Raw genomic sequence first — 16,859 nt, forward strand, 5'->3', positions numbered from 1 at the left:
TGGCAGATCTGAGTCAGTGCATGCGTAAAGGGTGCTTGGCCAATGGCACTTTCCCTCCTCCCTGCGAAGATGTTGTAGGGTCAGATTCGTCCCAAGCCGCACAAGCTTTGACACTGGGGTCGGGAGATGGAGTGGTGGCTTAGCTTGTCCAGGACAGACTGACCAGCTCGACTCTCTTAAAGGGTTAACCTGCCTTCCTCCTGTGGAGCGCACAGCCGGCGCGCTCCTGGTGCGAGTTTGTAGCCTTGGGCATCTTCTCGTGACTCACGTCTCGCCAATGTAAGCACACGCACGAGTCCGCGGTAGGTCCCGACCAGCCCCCTCGCCAGGGATCCAAACACCTACCTGGGAGACCAGCCCCAACGCATCCCGCCCCCACTGGACCGCCTGATCTGCGTGCGCCCCGCAGCGGCGGACCGGGCCTGTCCTCCCACGCCGGGAACCCTGGCGCCCAAACCTCACAGCCCTAAGACAAAAGAAGCGCGCCGGGGGGTGGGACCTGGAGCTCGCCCCCTCCCCGCAGTGGCCGCTGCTGCTGCCCGCCCCCTCCGCCCCTGTTCTGTGTGTGCGCATGAGCAGAGGCGCCTCCCTCGGTTCCTCCCAAGGCTAAACTTTGTAATTCCCTTCTTTGGGCTCGGGGCTGCCAGGAGTCGGAGAGCGCTCGCAGCGCCTGGTGAGAACAAAGTGGCTGCGCGATTTTCCCCCAATCCGGTCCACCCCCTGCTTCCGTGGGAGCGGCAGGAAATGGAAGGGCCCCTCTCCTCTCTCTCTGAACATTTGCCGTTTCCCTCCACCTTTCCAGAAAGGAAAACGAGAAGAAAAGGCAGGCGGCTCGGCAGGTACCTGGTCCCCTCCGCTGTCCTGGCCGCGCGGCTACAGGCACCGGACATGGGGCTCCTCCAGGTGTTGCTTTGCAGTTTCTTAGGTAATTCCGGGGGAAGGGGCGAGTGGGGACGGGAGCACTTGGGTTTGGGGGAGGAGAGCCCGAGGCCGTGTGCTCCAGTTTGGAGGGATCGGGGGAAGGGACTGGTTGGAAATTATTCCTCTAGGATAAAATGCCACCGCCCCAGCCCGGTGGCGGCTGGGGACAGCGCACGGGAATCACTGTGGACCGCATCCCCGGGCTCTGCGCCCAGAGCCGCGGCTTCTGCGGGCTTTCCCGGCCGCTCAATCACTTGCTCACCCGCGGCGGGATCCCGCTGGGTTCCTCACTGCGGAGGGCAGGCTCCCTGGGGGTGGCAGGGTAGCAGCTAAGGGCTGTCCAGGATCCTATTACCCAGAAAAGTGCCGGAGTTCAGCGCCGGCTTAGTCCTGGGAAGAGACTGGGGCCATGTGGCTTTAATTAACCATCCCCATTTGTCTCCCGAGTGGCACCAGAAACAGCTGGAGCGAGCGCTTTCCTGGAATGGCGAAGCTTTGAAGCCACTGCAGAGCCACAGGGACCATCCACCCACTCCTTGTGTGGGGGAAGCGGTGTCCACGCGCCGCCCTCGGAAGCCACGCTCGTGAATTTCCGCGCGCGCTCTGCACTCGCACCCTCCCACGGTGCTTGCACTGCTGCCGCGTGCCTGCAGGCTCCCTGGGCGCGCTGGGCAGCTGGCCTCTGTGCCCAGCTCTGCACACTTCTAAGTGACCATGCTGTGCACCCACCTCTAGTAGGGGCCGCAGGTCAGGGTGGGCACGAGCGGGGTTTCCAGAGAGTGATGCTGTGCACTGCTGGGCAAACCTGATGACGTTACAGCCCTCCCCTGCGCGCACCTCTCCGTTGTGCCTTTTGACTGTGTGCGTTCTGCCTTCTGATGAACTGACTCCCTCCCCGCGGCACTACTTGTTCCTTTTGCCTGGGCATGAGCTGTACCCACCCCCAATCCCTGTGGCCCGCTCTTCTTGCAGCCCTGCAGGTGCGCGCTCAAGAACCCGAGTTCAGCTACGGCTGTGCGGAAGGCAGCTGCTACCCCGCCACCGGCGACCTGCTCATTGGCCGCGCGCAGAAGCTGTCGGTGACTTCGACCTGTGGGTTGCACAAGCCCGAACCCTACTGTATTGTCAGCCACCTGCAGGTGAGGGCGGACGCACATAGGCAGTTGGAGTTTCTGCTCCTGCTGCCGCCTCCTCCCCCTCCTCCCCTCCTCCCCTCCTCCCCTCCTCCTTCTCCCCCTTCTCCCCTCCTCCTCCTTCTCCGGTTCAGACCAAAGGGGCAGGCCCCGGGGACTCCGCATCCTGCCCTTGATCCAGATAGGAAGCCCAGCCAGCCGGGGAGTCCCGGAGTTAGGCTAGTGGCTCACCCTCTTGCCCCATCTCAGTTTGCACAGTTGTATCCGCCGGCGGCCCGCTTGGTCGGTATGGAAAGGCAGGGCTGCACACATGTCTGACCCCTGCGCAGTGCTCCGCCGCTACTCACAGGCTCCAGATGTCCTGCCTTTTTTTTCTCTCTCTTTTTGTAAATGCTGGAAGTGCACCTTAAACGTGGTTTATTCTCTTTATTTCCTGAGCTGTGATCTTGAGTTTTTCCCAAGTCTTTGACCTGCGTGAAGGTAATTGCAGCGCTGACAGACGCCTGGCACCCATTTGTCTTTTTTCTAACTGCCCTGGTTGCCGTGGGACCCTGAGGGAAGAAGACCCGGCATGAAATTCCAGGCGTTACCTTTCTGTCAAAGCGGACCTGGATTGGAGATTTCAAGGGTCGTATTTAGGCAGTGGAAACCAGCTTAAAAGGAAGATGCAAAATATAACCGATCCCAAATCGGATTCTTTTTCTCGAGGTGTTTAGGAAGGAGTTCCCTCTGGCCTTTGAGAAAAGCGGAAAGTGTTAGTCTCACAGGTAGGGCAGATTCAAGCCAGTTGTTGAGAACCCTGTTATTCCACACACCTGCATAGCCACCTGGCCCAGTGGCCAGTGGCTGGCATGGTAGGTGCCCCAAAATGGAGTTAATGTTACAAAGCAGAAAGTCCTGATATACTAAACCCAAGGAATGTGCCCAAGGGGACTCCTCTCCTTTGCTTCCAGGTTTATATGGAGATGTCTAGACAGCTTCCTCCTCCTGAACAGGGGGAGACTATACTGAAACTCCCCCCACCCCCCACCGCCACCTTTTTTTTTTAAGTTCTGGTAATTGTCCTCCGGTACTAGTTTCTTTGATTATGAGTTAATGAAGGCAGTTGCTGTTGCCTTTTCTAATATTAGGATTTAAGTTTTAGCTAAGACATTGTGCTAGCACTGACTTCACAAGCCAGGACATCCTGTTGATGAATCACCCGATTTTGAAATCGCCTTTGAGCAGAACGAGTCGTGGGCTTCTCATCTGCAAAGCCAGCAGAGCCAGACTCATTGGTTTATTTGATTAGCCGTGAATTTGTAGGGGATTTTTCACAGAAATCAGACCCAACACAAACACAGAGAGAGAGAGCGTGCTCATGTACTTTTCTCAAGCATTTAGTGGCTATAAAAATGGAGACAGGAAGTTCCTTTTGTCCAGGGTCCCAATGTATCCCTGACTTCTGGTTTTTGTTTTTTAGTTAGTACATCCTGTCAGTCTCAAAATTCTTTGGGACAAAGGTAGTAACTAACTATGTACAAACGTGAAAATATAACTGCTGGGTTTTTTTGTCCTTATAAGAATGTCACCCTTGCTGTTGATAAGATGTCTGTGGCTATATATATATATATATGTGTGTGTATATATATATAGTCAGTCTTAGCATCACTTTCAGACTTAAAAGTCATCTGCATTTCAGGAAATGGAGGTGCAGAGCCAAGATCCATGTGAAAAGGGGACTAATGAGCTGTGCTTGCGATCCACCAGAGTAGAACAGGAAGACCAGGGAGCCCTCTGCCATGACTGCCTGGGCGGCTCTGGCCCTCACGCTAGGGAGCTGGGAGCTAAGAGACATCACGGCTGTTCTAAGGCCTACAGCTGTCTTCATGCTGCTTCGTGTCCGCCGTGGGGTTCTTTGAATTGGTCCCAGTTCGTAGCGGTTCCAGTATGGCAGGGCAGCCTTGTACCCCATCCCTCAGCTAGTCTACATAGCTTGCAGCTGAGCCCCTGTGCTGCCACCACACTGATTCATTGCCTGGGCAGGGAAGAAATGAAGAAAGCCCGTTTGGAAGCTCCTAAAGCCTCTTTAAATACTTCTGCCTAATACTTGGTTCTGCCTTATTTAGATTTTAGAAAATCAGGCCAAATGAATTGTTCTTTTTTTTTCTATCATTTTCACTTTGCCTTGTGTCAGCAAAAATTCCCTAATACTCCTCCTGCATTCTGCTTTAGAGTAAGCTTCTCGACTCTTTATTGAGATTAAAGTTTAAGCCTAGAAATTTGATTTTGATTAAAATAGTAGCCTGTGGAAACAATGCCTTCTTTTTACTTTTGACCTTGAACGTGCGAGGAGATATTTTCAGGGGTATTTTAGACTCAGTAAGCTGAAAGTGAAGGGTGTGATGTAAGTCATTTGAGGAATTCTTACATTTTTGTCTTTCTTGAAGCTGCAGGTTTGATTTTTTTACATTGTGGGCTCCCTGCGTTTTGTTTCTGTGTGTGTGTGCGTGTGTGTATGTGCACAAGGAGGGGAGGGAGGGAGGGACTGCTTCTTAGATTCCTGAGACCAACTTTGTTTTCAGGAGGACAAGAAATGCTTCGTATGCGATTCCCAAGATCCTTATCACGAGACCCTCAATCCTGACAGCCATCTCATTGAGAACGTTGTCACCACCTTCGCGCCAAACCGCCTGAAGATTTGGTGGCAATCTGAAAATGGTACGTGGCTGGTGTGGGAATAAGTTCCATGGAGCGTGAGCGGAGCCCGGATGGAGTCGACAGGCTCTCGGGTGTTTGTAATGAGGGTTGGCTGCTCTGTCCTGCAATTACAGCCTGAGAGATTTACTGCCTGGAGCCCTAACTTGGCTTGGTATAATCTGATCCTTCTTCCTGAAGCATCTGTCAAGCAAAACCATGGGGAGTGTGTGTATAGACTGGGGGCAGTCTGGCCGAGGGCGTGGGGAGACCTCACTGTCTCTGAGGCCTGTATCCACAAGACATAGCACCTTTCCATTTTGATCAACATCAAAGACAAGGGCAAAATCCCAGCCCCCACCTCCCTTCCATCTACAGAGGAATGTCATCATAGTGATAACAGCGCCATGAGTAAGCACCGGGAAGCAGTTTTTCAGAGTGTGTCAGTGTGAATATGGCCCTAAGTTAGTCTCCCCAGTGAGTGTGGGAATCCAGCCTCTTTCCCTTTTTCATTTGGGTTTTGGTTTCATAAATTCATTTTGCTAGGATGTTATGATTGTTCTACCACTAAGCCAATACCTTTAAACCTTGGATGCTGGAACTGACGGAATCCAAGTAGTGTGTGTGTGTATGTGTGTGTGTGTTAACTAACAGTGCCCCACTAGATAGCTATTTTTTAAATAAATGAAAAAAAACCCTCAAAGAAGTGAACCTCAGCCTGGCCATGGGAAACCTGGGTGCTACCAGGGCTCTCTAAAATAGCTCCACAGCTGGGAGGCTTTGGGTCCCCACAGTCATTCTGTGAAGGGGACCTGCTGGAGTAGACTTCTCATCATTGAGCTGCGAAGGTTTTCAAGATAATTGCTGGTTTCTAGGGATGGTTGCTTGCTCCATGGTGGGCCTTGGGCTCCCATTGGTTATCAGCTTTTTGGGTCCTCAGAAAGCATGCATAGTTTAGATGAGTTCTTGTAGAACTAGTGATTACTCCAGGGGAGTATCGTGACTGATAGTTGAATGTGAGGGAGAAGTTTCTGGAAGGCAAGGGCCAAGGAGCCTTTCTTGACTGCCCACAATCTTCGGGTGAAAGAGGAAGACAGTTTGGAGAAGGACGCCTGGACCTGAGGATTAAGATTGCTCCCTCTGCAGCCCCTGGGCAGAGAGACCGGCTTCCTTGTACTGTGGTTCCAGGGGAAGGGTGTTCTTGGTGACAGCAGGAGTTAATCAGTTTCCACAGCATTGGATGTGTAGAACAGGAGAGTTCAAATGCCAGAAAGAAGGGATTTTCAAACAGAGGGGCTTGGGTTCTCTGTCACTGTGTCACAAGAGATTAGGTGAGATTAGACTGATGGAACTTAGTCTCTTTAGAAAGTCAGACCGATTGTTACTATACCCTAGCGTGTGTCTCTTGTCTCGTCTTCACAGTTAAAGAGTTTCTTTATGAATGTGGTTTTTATCTGTTCTCTGTGTGTTTTGCACCGACTGTGCTTGTGCATGGTGGTGTTAAATTATCAGTGATCAGGCATAGCAATGGGCTTGGAATGTACAGCTACTTTTATTTTTAACTTTGAGCTTTGCTTTCCTTTATTTTTTAAATTTTTTTGAAGATTTATTTATTTGAAAGAGAGTTATAGAGAGAGGTAGAGACAGAGAGAGAGAGAGAGAGAGAGATATCTTCCATCCACAGGTTCACTCCCCTAGATGGCCCAATGGCCGGAACTGCGCCGATCCGAAGCCAGGAGCCAGGAGCTTCTTCCCAGTCTCCCACATGGGTGCAGGGGCCCAAGACTTGGGCCATCTTCTACTGCTTTCCCTGGCCACAGCAGAGAGCTGGATCGGAAGTAGGGCAGCCAGGACACAAACTGGCACCCATATGGGATGCTGGTGCTGCAGATGGGGGCTTAGCCTACTATGCCCTGTGCCATTGCTTTTACAAGACCAGTGCTCTAACCCCTGAGCTATGGAGCCAGCCGCAATGTACCATTGCTTTTAATTCACCCTTCATGATGAACATTGCTAAGTCCGACTGAAACCAAATACATCCCAGAAGAATGATCTTGTTTTATTTCCTCCGTAGGTTTCTCTTCCCATAGTATAAATAAATAAATAAATACATAAATACATAAATAAATAAATGCAAGCAAGCCGAGGTGCTTCTTCAGGCGGCAGCTCTAAATGGAATGTGTTTCTGGTGCACGCGTTGCAGCGCGCATTCTTAATGTTACAGAAATGCTACTAGTCTAGCTTTGGACCTGACATTATTTCGCCATCTCCTAATTATGGACCAATACTGTAAGTCTGTCAAAGTCTAGAAGAGGAGGGACCTGTAGTTGCCCAGAGTGTTAGTGTGCAACCGGTGCTTTGTAACAAGCGAGATAAGGTTAGTGAGTATGGCCAGGGTGTTTGCTTGGACCATTCCCGCTCACATCCGTTCCAGTAACCACTTTGTTCCCCCCAATTGATTTGGCCGCTTTCCAGAGGGGAGTTTAATTCGAAAGGCCCTACTGATTTCCTGAAAACATCCCGGCCTGTGACATGAGTCGTCCTGACACATTCCTGTCTTCCCTTGCATGGCAGACCACTGTGGGTCTGCAGGGTGGGCCCCAGAAGCTCCCTCAAACCCAGGAAAAAGTCACCTTTACCACCCAACCAGCAGGCCTAGGGGCCCTCGGGCTGGGCTGGGGGAGGAGGGGCTTCCATCTCTGGAATTCCGGGGGCCTCCTGAGCTTGTTAAAGTAGGATGATTAACCCTCAGGGCGCAGGGCAAAGGCGCCTTTGTTTGTTCAGGCTTTCCCTGAAAGGGAAGATGTTAGTGTTTGTTCTGGGCCAGTTTGTTTATCCGACCCATTCTCTGTCTGTTTGGCGTGGCTTTTCAATTGTGGAAAGGCATCCAAAGGGTTCCCCATCAGGGATAGGTTTTTCTAAATTGGATTTATAACTGACATACGTGGTGGACTCGGGTTTATTTTCTTTGCTGCTGCACAGAGAAAGGGGCCTGTGTGTTTGTACTGGAGGAGGATCCTGTCCTAGTGCCACACACTGCAAGCTGACCCCCTACTGGGCACAGGAAGTGCCTCCCTTCCCCTTTGAGAGCCCCATTAGCTTAGAGGATTGGGAAGATGTTTTCCCTTCCTCCTATTTCTCCTAAGCAAGAGATGTCTTTCTTGACAGCAACTCAAGGCGTTCTGCCAAGTGTCTTGTTCCAGTGAGCAGATGCAGTAGGCTGAGCTCCAGCAAGGAATTTGTGGCTAACTGAAGAATTATTTTGACTTGGGTTTTACTGCTAAATAATCACAAAGGGTGGTTGTTGTTATTACTTTTGGCTTCAGCTGAAGATGGGCTGCACAGAGAATTTCTGGAAGAAACACAAAGATAATTCAAGACCATAAGTTCACTTGCCCGTGGATGTCCCTGCTGATCCTAGTGTGTCCTTTATTTTTCAAAATACTCCCGTAGGTGTGGAAAATGTCACTATCCAGCTGGACTTGGAAGCAGAATTCCATTTTACCCATCTCATAATGACCTTCAAGGTGAGAATCCACTGTCACCGCCCCTTTCAAAACGCGCGCGTCTCCTGTGAGTAGGTCTAAGTGCATGCTTCAATGTTATTGTTGCCATCAACTGGGACAGTTGGGCAGTTTTGTGAACGTGGGCAGGAACAGCTACATCTGTCTTCACAGCACTGACCAGAGAGCGTCTTCGTTCTAAGGTAGCTCCACCGCACACTTTTCATTTGATGTCTCTGTATTTCTCCTTAGATGGAGAGGGACAGGGCTGAGGCTCTCCCAGACCACAGGGAAACATCTGGAGAGAGGACCCTGGTCCCTGCGTTTACATTTTAATGCCGAGCTCAGGAAGTACATTGTCTTGAGTTTTGAAGGCTTTGCATAATTTGTGGGAACGGTTTGACAGCTCCTTAAGAACTGAATGCCTTCTCCGATGTGGATTTCCTCATCGGTTTTCTTTTGGAGTTGCAAAATGACTCCAGGACTGGGGAATGTCTCTGTACAAAGTCCCTTTGTTGCTTCCTAAGCAGCTGCCTGGAAATGACAGACTGCACATGGTTTAAAGTGCGTGTTGGTGCGCATGCAACCCCTAATTTCCTCCTTGCTTCTCGGATTGAAATCGCTTTTGCTTAGTTTTTGGTAGGACTTAGGGGCCTTGTTGACATCCTCCCAGGATAGGAAAAAGTGGCAGGGACAGAATTCCAAGTGGGCAGGTGGCCGGGAAAATCTCACTTCTGATTGCTACCTTAGGCTGGGAGGCCAGGAACAAGGGTGGGCATGGGAGGCAGAGGGTGAGTAGCAGGGACCCTGGGCTGTGCCATCTCCAGATCTGAGCTTGCATCCGCCTGCTTGGCTCCCAGGAACCTGCTGTAACCGGCTGTGACACCTGATGTTGAGTGGTGAGGGAGGGCTATTGCTAAATAACTCAGCACTCCTTGTCACCCAACCCCTTCTCTGTTCATTGACCGCACTGAGCCTGGTGATTAGATTGAAACTCAGACATGCTTGAGTGTGTTGCCCTCACCTTCTGGGACAGCAGAAAAGATTCGAAGTCATCTTCCTCCTCGTTTATGGTTCTGTCATTCCCTTTGGGGAGCGCGTCTGTTTGTACACAGGGACGGCTCCAAGTTGCTTTCCATCCAGAGGACTTCTGGGCCATGTAGTCCACAGATGACTTCTCATTCAGTCGAATACAAAGGGCCAAAGTTGAAATTCTGCACTTGAGCGCAGAAGATCAAACAGAGCAGGCAGTAACTGAATGGAGACTTGAAGAGTGAGGACAAATTGTGAGACTTGGGTTGATGGGAGAAAACTTCTCCTTTGGATTCTAGTCTGGTTGAGCAAAGCTACGTCTATGGGGTTGGGCGTACTTGGGTGTGAATCCCTCTGCTCCTCACTGGTGTAGATAACCAGACTTTGGTTTTTATAATTGGTGAAAATGGGAAAATGAATATGTACCTCATAGGACAGCATCATGTTCCTGCCTGCTGTATGGATGTGGGTCATCTGGGCGCCCAGACCTTCAGCGGGGACTTGATAGTTTTGCTAAATATCGATGCTTGGCTTGTGATAATTGCTCTGCAAATATTTGCTGAAGAAGTAAGTGTGTGACTGCATTCCATCATCTTCTCCTTATAAGAAACTGTCCTAGGCTGTATGGAAGGTTTATAAAGACAGCAACATGGTTCCTGCCTGGGGGAGTTTCTAATCTTCTAGGAGAGGAAGAGCTACATGCAAATAACTTCTGATTCATGGCCAAGTGCGCCAAGTGCCATAGCAGAAATCCAGACAATACATGTTTGCACACAGGAGGGCGAGATTAATTTTAGCTTGGGCTCAAGGAGAGAGCTTGGCAACAGAGGTTGACCTAGGCTAGGAAGGGTGAGCAGGATTCAGTGTGAGGAGGTGGAAGGGAAAAAGCTGTTTTTGGCAGAGCAAACAGAGAGAGAGAGCCAAGGGCTGGCGGGGGGCCGGCAGGCAGGGTGGCTCAGCAAGCGCGGTGCAGATTGGCCCCTGTCTTCGAGTAGGGAGGGACAGGAAGGGAAGTGCTAAAGCAGATGAGAGTCGGGGTCTTGACCGCCTGTTGAGGGAGGGGGTGAACCTTAGAGGAGATAGAAAACCGTTGACAAGAAAGTGAGACCTGTTGCAGAAAAGTAGGCCAGGAAGAAATAGACAAGAGGGACCTGGGAGAGCAGAAGAGGAGGCAGGCTCTGGGAGTTCATTGCTGAGTTCAGCATTGATGGTGGCCTGGTGTTAACGCATACGCTGCGCTCCTCAAGACCTGGCACCTGCTGCCTGTGGCCCCGGAGTCCCCTGAGTGTTAAGGCTGAGGGGTGGGCATTTAGCTTGGCAGTTGAGATTCCCGCATCAGGGTACCTGGGTTTGATACTTGCCTCCAGCTCTAGACCCCAGCTTCCTGCTAGTGCAGCCCCTGGGAGGCAGCAGAGATAGCTCACGCTTTTGGGTTCCTGCCATCTGCATAGGAGACCCAGATGGAGTTCTTGGCTCCTGACTTCAGCCATTACTGAGTGACATTTCAGTATTCATCTCTATCTCTACCTCTCAAATAAATCTTAAAAATGAAAAATACTAGACAGTTGAATCCTTATCCAAAATGCTTGAAACCAGAGCCGTTTTGGATTTTGTACTTTTTTTCTTTAAAAAACATATATATACACACACACACACACACTCACACACACACACACAACCAAATTGAGTGTGCCTAATCCGGAAATCTGAGATGTTTTGCAATCTGAAACTTTTCGAGCGCTGATATTATTCTCAAAATATTTCAGGTTTTATATTTTTGGCTTAGGGATGATCCACCTGCACTTGGCAGTCTTTTCAAGCTGCAGCCTCTTGCTGCCATGCCCTGCTGCCCTCTGCTCCCTGTGCCTGCCTGGGACAATCAGTACTGGGAAGAGGCCCATGATTGACGGCCGACATGTGGGTTCTTCAGAATGGAAGGTTGAGCCCCAAAGTGGAGCGGGATTAGAAGCAGTAGAAGGAAAACTGATCAGTGAAAACGTTAAGAGCCTTGAGTCTTGCTTAGTGGTGAAGATGCCATTTGGGACTCCCTCATCCTATATCAGAGTACCTGGCTTCATTCTTGATTTGTTTTCCGCTGATCACACCCTGGGAGGTAGCTGATGACGGCTCAAGTAGTTGGGTCCCTGAATTTGGCCTGACCCAGCCCTGGTGGTTTTGTGGGCATTGGGGGAATAACCAGTGAACAGCTCTGCCTGTCTCTCTGACTCCCTAATAGACAAAAATAAATTTTAAAAAAATCTGTTTTCAGTGACTAGAAAGTCTATGTAAGTGGAAGATGGTTGATAGCATTAGCAGGAATGAAGACAAGAAAGGAACTGAAATTAAGGATGATGATGACCAAATCTTTATTCTTAGCCAAATTTGCCATGAGAGACAGCTGATTGCTAAGTGCACTGAATTTTCTTGGGCTAGCAAAAGTCATTTTGCATATATTGCTCATATGTTTTTGTATATAGCCACATGTTTCCAAACGGATAGCTCTTTTGTTGGTTACAAATTCAGAGGCAACCGTACAGGGACATGAGGCCTGAGAAGGTTGATGACGAAGCAAAGAGTGTGCAAAAGGCTTCCATTCCTGAGGCAAAACGTGTCGTTCCGGTTTCCAACGGCTTTGTAGCTCCAGAGGAAACTGGAGGACTTGTCAATGGCCCTTGCGGACTCAGAAGTTTCCAGAGGGAAACGGAGAAGGAAGCAGAGCCTGGCCTGGCTGCAGTGCTTTGCCTCTGCTGCTCCCTTTTGACCCAGGGGCATCAGACTGGGCCCCTCCCTCCCACAACCTCCCCAAGTCTCGCCAGCCTGGAGCCCGGTCCCATGGGGAGTCGGCCAGGCCTGCTTGGCACACATGGTGGAGTTAATCACTGGGATTTCCCCCTTCCCCCTTACTTCTAAATGCTTAGTCTGATTCTCTCTGGAGTTTAATACAGTGTCATTGTATTCTATTTTGGGGTAGCGGAAAAAAATAAGAACCTAAGCAACCAGTGAGGCAGTAAGACAAAGAATCTGTCAAAGCGTAGTCTTGCATTTTCTTGCTCTTGGAGTATTAAGCCATCAGGGTTACTAAGGACGAGGAAAAACGGTCTGAGCATGTGTTGGGTTTCCCCGTTAGCTTGCAGCCACATTGCTATCACACGCTGGGCCTGATTCGGAAGTCAGTAATCTTTATTTCGGTTCCATTGTCTAGAGCAGCTTAATTTTCCTTTGCACTCCCTCCGCTGTAGTCTGACCTCCTGTGCTGCACGCGCACTGCCCGTGTTGTCCGAGTCGGAGCGCTGCCCCTTTGCTGAGTCTCCAGTGGTCATTCTTTTGCATCTCTTGCCTCCCACTGGCATGGCCATCACACCCAATTCCCCATCCGGCCTTGGTTTCCATGACTCTTCCTCCTGCCCCTCCCACCCCCACCCCCCGGCCCTGTCTCTCTCGCCATCATTTTTCAGTCTTCTGTGCCAGAGCCAGTAAGGGAGGAAGATGAGTTTGGGCTTTGTGAGCCTGCATTAGAATCCAAGCCTAGCCTGTGGTCAGCAAGTGTCCCTGAGCCTCTGCAGGAGAGCTGTGTCGTGAGGATGCGGGTTAAATGTCCTCGGGCTGCCGCGAGAAGGTGCCGCAGGCTGGGTGGCTTGAACAAGAGACTGACTTTATCATGGCTCTGGAGACTGGAAATCTGAGGCCAGGGTGTCAGCAGGGTTAGTTTTTCCTGTGGCCTCACTCCTTGGCATGAAGACAGCGTCGTCGCCCTGTGTCCTCAAGTGTTCGTCCCTCTGCATATCCATGTTCTGATTGCCTCCTCTTAGAAGGACATGAGGGGGCCGGCGCTGGGGCTCACTAGGCTAATCCTCCGCCTTGCGGTGCCGGCACACCTGGTTCTAGTCCCGGTCGGGGTGCCGGATTCTGTCCTGGTTGCCCCTCTTCCAGGCCAGCTCTCTGCTGTGGCCAGGGAGTGCAGTGGAGGATGGCCCAAGTGCTTGGGCCCTGCACCCCATGGGAGACCAGGAGAAGCACCTGGCTCCTGGCTTCAGATCAGCGCGGTGCGCTGGCCACGGCGGCCATTGGAGGGTGAACCGACGGCAAAGGAAGTCCTTTCTCTCTGTCTCTCTCTCACTGTCCACTCTGCCTGTCCAAAAAAAAAAAGAAAAAGAAAAAGAAAAGGACACGAGGCACACTGGGGCAGAGCCCACCTGCGTGACCGCACGGCCCCCATGATAGGCTGTGTTTCTGCACAGTCGAGTTCCGAGGCATGCCGCTAGGTCTTCCATGTTGGATAGCCGGTGCACGCGTGGCTCCATGGCAGAGGGTTAAGTGGAGGATGTAATCGCTGCTGCTGCCGTCACTGCTCGGCTTTCCTTCTTCTTGCCCAGCTGCTCCTGGTGCTTCAGCTGGAGCAGTGACCTTGACAGTGACCTTGACTTTTCTCTGACTTGCCTTTGATGCATGGTGCACTTGCAAGTTTCAAATATTGTGCCTATGCAGCAACTCCCAAATCCATGTGTCAAGCTCCATTCTCATAGCTGAGTGCCAGACCAGTGTTTCCAGTTGTTCGGTGGCTGTCTCCAGGCGGACACCTCGCGTGTAAGCAGCTGTGCCTTTGCTCCTGTTCTGTGCCATCGACATTAGCAGCACACCTGCCCAGCTACCCAAGCTCGGCCGCCTCTGTTTCTTTCCTCTCCCTCCCTCTGCACTGAAATTGAATAGATGACCACATGTATTTCAGCGCATTCCACTATTGCCAGAGTTTCAAGAGCAGAAGGTTCCATCCCTTTCTGTCCATGTTGTAATTGCTTGAATTTAAAACCGTCATCTTTTTTCTTTGAATTTTTTCTCCATTTTTTCCATGTGCAATAACTCTGTCACAAGAGTTATTTTTCTAAAGTGTGATCTGATTATTTCATTCTGTCCACTTACATGTTTAAGGGTTCCCTTTTTATTGCCAGAAGATAAATTAAACCCGTTTCCATGGTAAACAAATGCCTTCCTTCTCTGTCCCAGTCAGCCCCTTCTGCTACCTGCAGCCACCTCTACCCTGGGAGGAATACGTCATGTGGCCTTTTTAGGATCTAGTTGGTGCATGTCCGTGAGCCTTTAGCCTCACAGTCAAGAGGCCCACATCCCACATCGGAGACACTAGGTTTCAGTCTCTGCTCCAGTTCTTGCTATCCCCATGGGAGGCTTGGATTATATTCCCAGTCCTGGCCCCAGCTCCTCTCAAGCTGTGGCAGACATGAGGAGAGTGACTGAACAGATAGGCAGTCTCTGTCTCCTTCCTTTCTGTTTCTCTGCCTGTTAAATACTTTTTTAAAAAAATCCAAGTGTAGTAAAATATATGTAACACAGAAATGATTAAAATGGCAAATTGAAAGAGAGTGAATCGGTGGCATTAGAAGTATTCGCAATGTTGTACAAATATTACTGAGTCTATTTCCAGAACTTAGTCTGTAGTCCCAAACAGAAACTCTGTAGCCATTAAGCAGCCCTTGGCAACCTCTAGTCCAGTTTGTGTCCCTGTGCACTTGACTGGTCCAGATACTTCACACAAGTGGAATCTTTCATGAATTAGCCTTTTGTATGTCTTCTTTCACTTAGCATGATGCTTTCAAGTTTCATCCATGTTGTGGCACATAGCAGAATTGATTTTGTGGCTGAATACTATTCCATTTTGTGTATATATACATAGACCATTTTATGGGAGTGAGGGAGAGAGTCAGAGAGAGATCACAAGTTGTTGATCCATTCATCAGTTGATGGACCCTTGGGTTGTTCCTCCAATTTGACTGTTGTGACTACTGTTTCCAGGAACATTGCTGTACTAGGATCTGGTCGGCTCCCTGTTGTCCATTTTCTGGGGTTTACATCTAGTGATGGAATTGCTGAATTTCCCAGCTTCTTGAGTTCCCTCTTTGAGTTTCCCCGAAGTGCACTGCCTGTGACTGTGTTAAGGTGTTTGATGTTGTGTTATTAACTATTACCCACATCAGTACCTCAGACTGTGCATAGATATAGGCAGCACAAGGACACTAGCTGGTGCTTGGCATGAGGTCATTACCCAGCTGTTGAGTGGTTAAATGATCGAATGAAGAAGGAGCATGGCGCCCAATCCTGTTTTGGGTGGGATGACTGCACGTACCAAGATTTGTCTGCTCTGAAGGCCTGTTTATAATCAACTTCTAAAAAGAAACAGCTTGCTAATCTAGCAGGGTGGGGAAAGTGCAAAATTTAGAGACCAGACACTTTTCTTGCAAGAGAAGTCTCCATGGGACAGCTTGAAGTCTTTGGAATTCAAGCCCAGCCTACAATGCTAACCACATGCCGTCAAGGGTTTGGGGCACAGAGCTGAATGACACTTTCATTTGAGACTTTTTAAAAAGACAAGTTACCAGTAACAACAACAACAACAACAACATTTCCACTGAGACTTTTGTTCCCTGCCCTTAGACATTCCGTCCGGCTGCTATGCTGATAGAGCGCTCCTCTGACTTTGGGCAGACCTGGGGTGTGTACAGATACTTCGCCTATGACTGCGAGAGCTCCTTTCCCGGCATCTCAACGGGCCCCATGAAGAAAGTCGATGATATAATCTGTGACTCCCGATACTCTGACATCGAGCCCTCAACGGAAGGAGAGGTTTGTTTCTGTCTTGGTTTTACATTCTACTTGCAAATCGACTTTTTGATCATGCCCCAAATACCAAGAACTCTGCTATCTATTTTTAGGTGATATTTCGTGCTTTAGATCCTGCTTTCAAAATAGAAGATCCTTACAGCCCAAGGATACAGAGTAAGCTTGTTTGGAAAGGAAAGCTTTGATGGGAAATAGCAGTGTTGGAATGAGGCTTACCCAGAATCTATGTCTTTGATGCTGAGTCCGCCTTCTCCATTCGCATCGTGGCTCTGCGGTACCCAAGCAGCAGCTCTTAAAAACAGCAGTAGTCAAAGCTTTTTCTGATGGGGAACACATTTTGATAAGAGTAACAGATTTATAAACACTCGTACTTTAATTATGCTGATCATAATATCGTACATATTTTGCGTTCAGCGTATTAATTAGGGTATGGATTAAGCTGCCGTAAACCAAACATCCCCCCAAATCAGTTGCTCAGATAAAATGGGAAGTTTACCTCTCTTTTATGAAATAATTTTCAGACAGGAAGTAAGTAGGCTTAACAGATAAAATAGAGGGTGAAGCTCCTGTTAAATTTGAATTGCAGGTAAACGAATAGTTTTAGTACAGTTATATCCTGTGTAATATTTGTGATGAATATCAGTATGTCCCATGGGACATTTGTGATTAGTTGTCACTGTGTTCTATGTGATTTGGGACATACTTATATTAAAAATAATCCTTTGTTTATGTGCAACTCTGAGTATCCTTTGCTTTCATTTGCCAAATTTGGGAGGCTCTCATTATAATGCCACCCAGGGTCCCAGCTTCCCTGTGCCTTGTGACCTTTATCCACATCCTTGGTTAAATCAGCACTACCAGCTCCTTGTCCCAGGCTGGGGAAGGCAAGCGAACTCCAGCTAAAGATGAAGTCGTAGGCATCACTTCTATTCTCATCGTTATCTCACTGGCCAAAATCAGCCAC

General features: G+C 49.5%; 1 protein-coding gene across 1 annotated transcript in view; it reads left to right on the plus strand.

The window, feature by feature from the left end:
* Window positions 1-405: 405 nt before the first annotated feature.
* The window catches only part of LAMB1 (laminin subunit beta 1), a 73,479-nt gene continuing 57,025 nt past the window's right edge, over window positions 406-16,859 (plus strand). Inside the window, exons 1-7 of the mRNA XM_051849689.3 lie at window positions 406-673; window positions 803-925; window positions 1,894-2,060; window positions 4,619-4,754; window positions 8,184-8,257; window positions 15,710-15,898; window positions 15,988-16,051. Coding sequence (XP_051705649.1) covers window positions 889-925; window positions 1,894-2,060; window positions 4,619-4,754; window positions 8,184-8,257; window positions 15,710-15,898; window positions 15,988-16,051 — 667 coding nt within the window. The 5' untranslated portion in view covers window positions 406-673; window positions 803-888. The remainder of the gene's footprint in view (window positions 674-802; window positions 926-1,893; window positions 2,061-4,618; window positions 4,755-8,183; window positions 8,258-15,709; window positions 15,899-15,987; window positions 16,052-16,859) is intronic.

This window comes from Oryctolagus cuniculus, chromosome 3 (assembly GCF_051225735.1).
Source record: "Oryctolagus cuniculus isolate XC-2025 breed Fujian yellow rabbit chromosome 3, ASM5122573v1, whole genome shotgun sequence".
Classification (NCBI taxonomy): Eukaryota; Metazoa; Chordata; class Mammalia; order Lagomorpha; family Leporidae; genus Oryctolagus; species Oryctolagus cuniculus.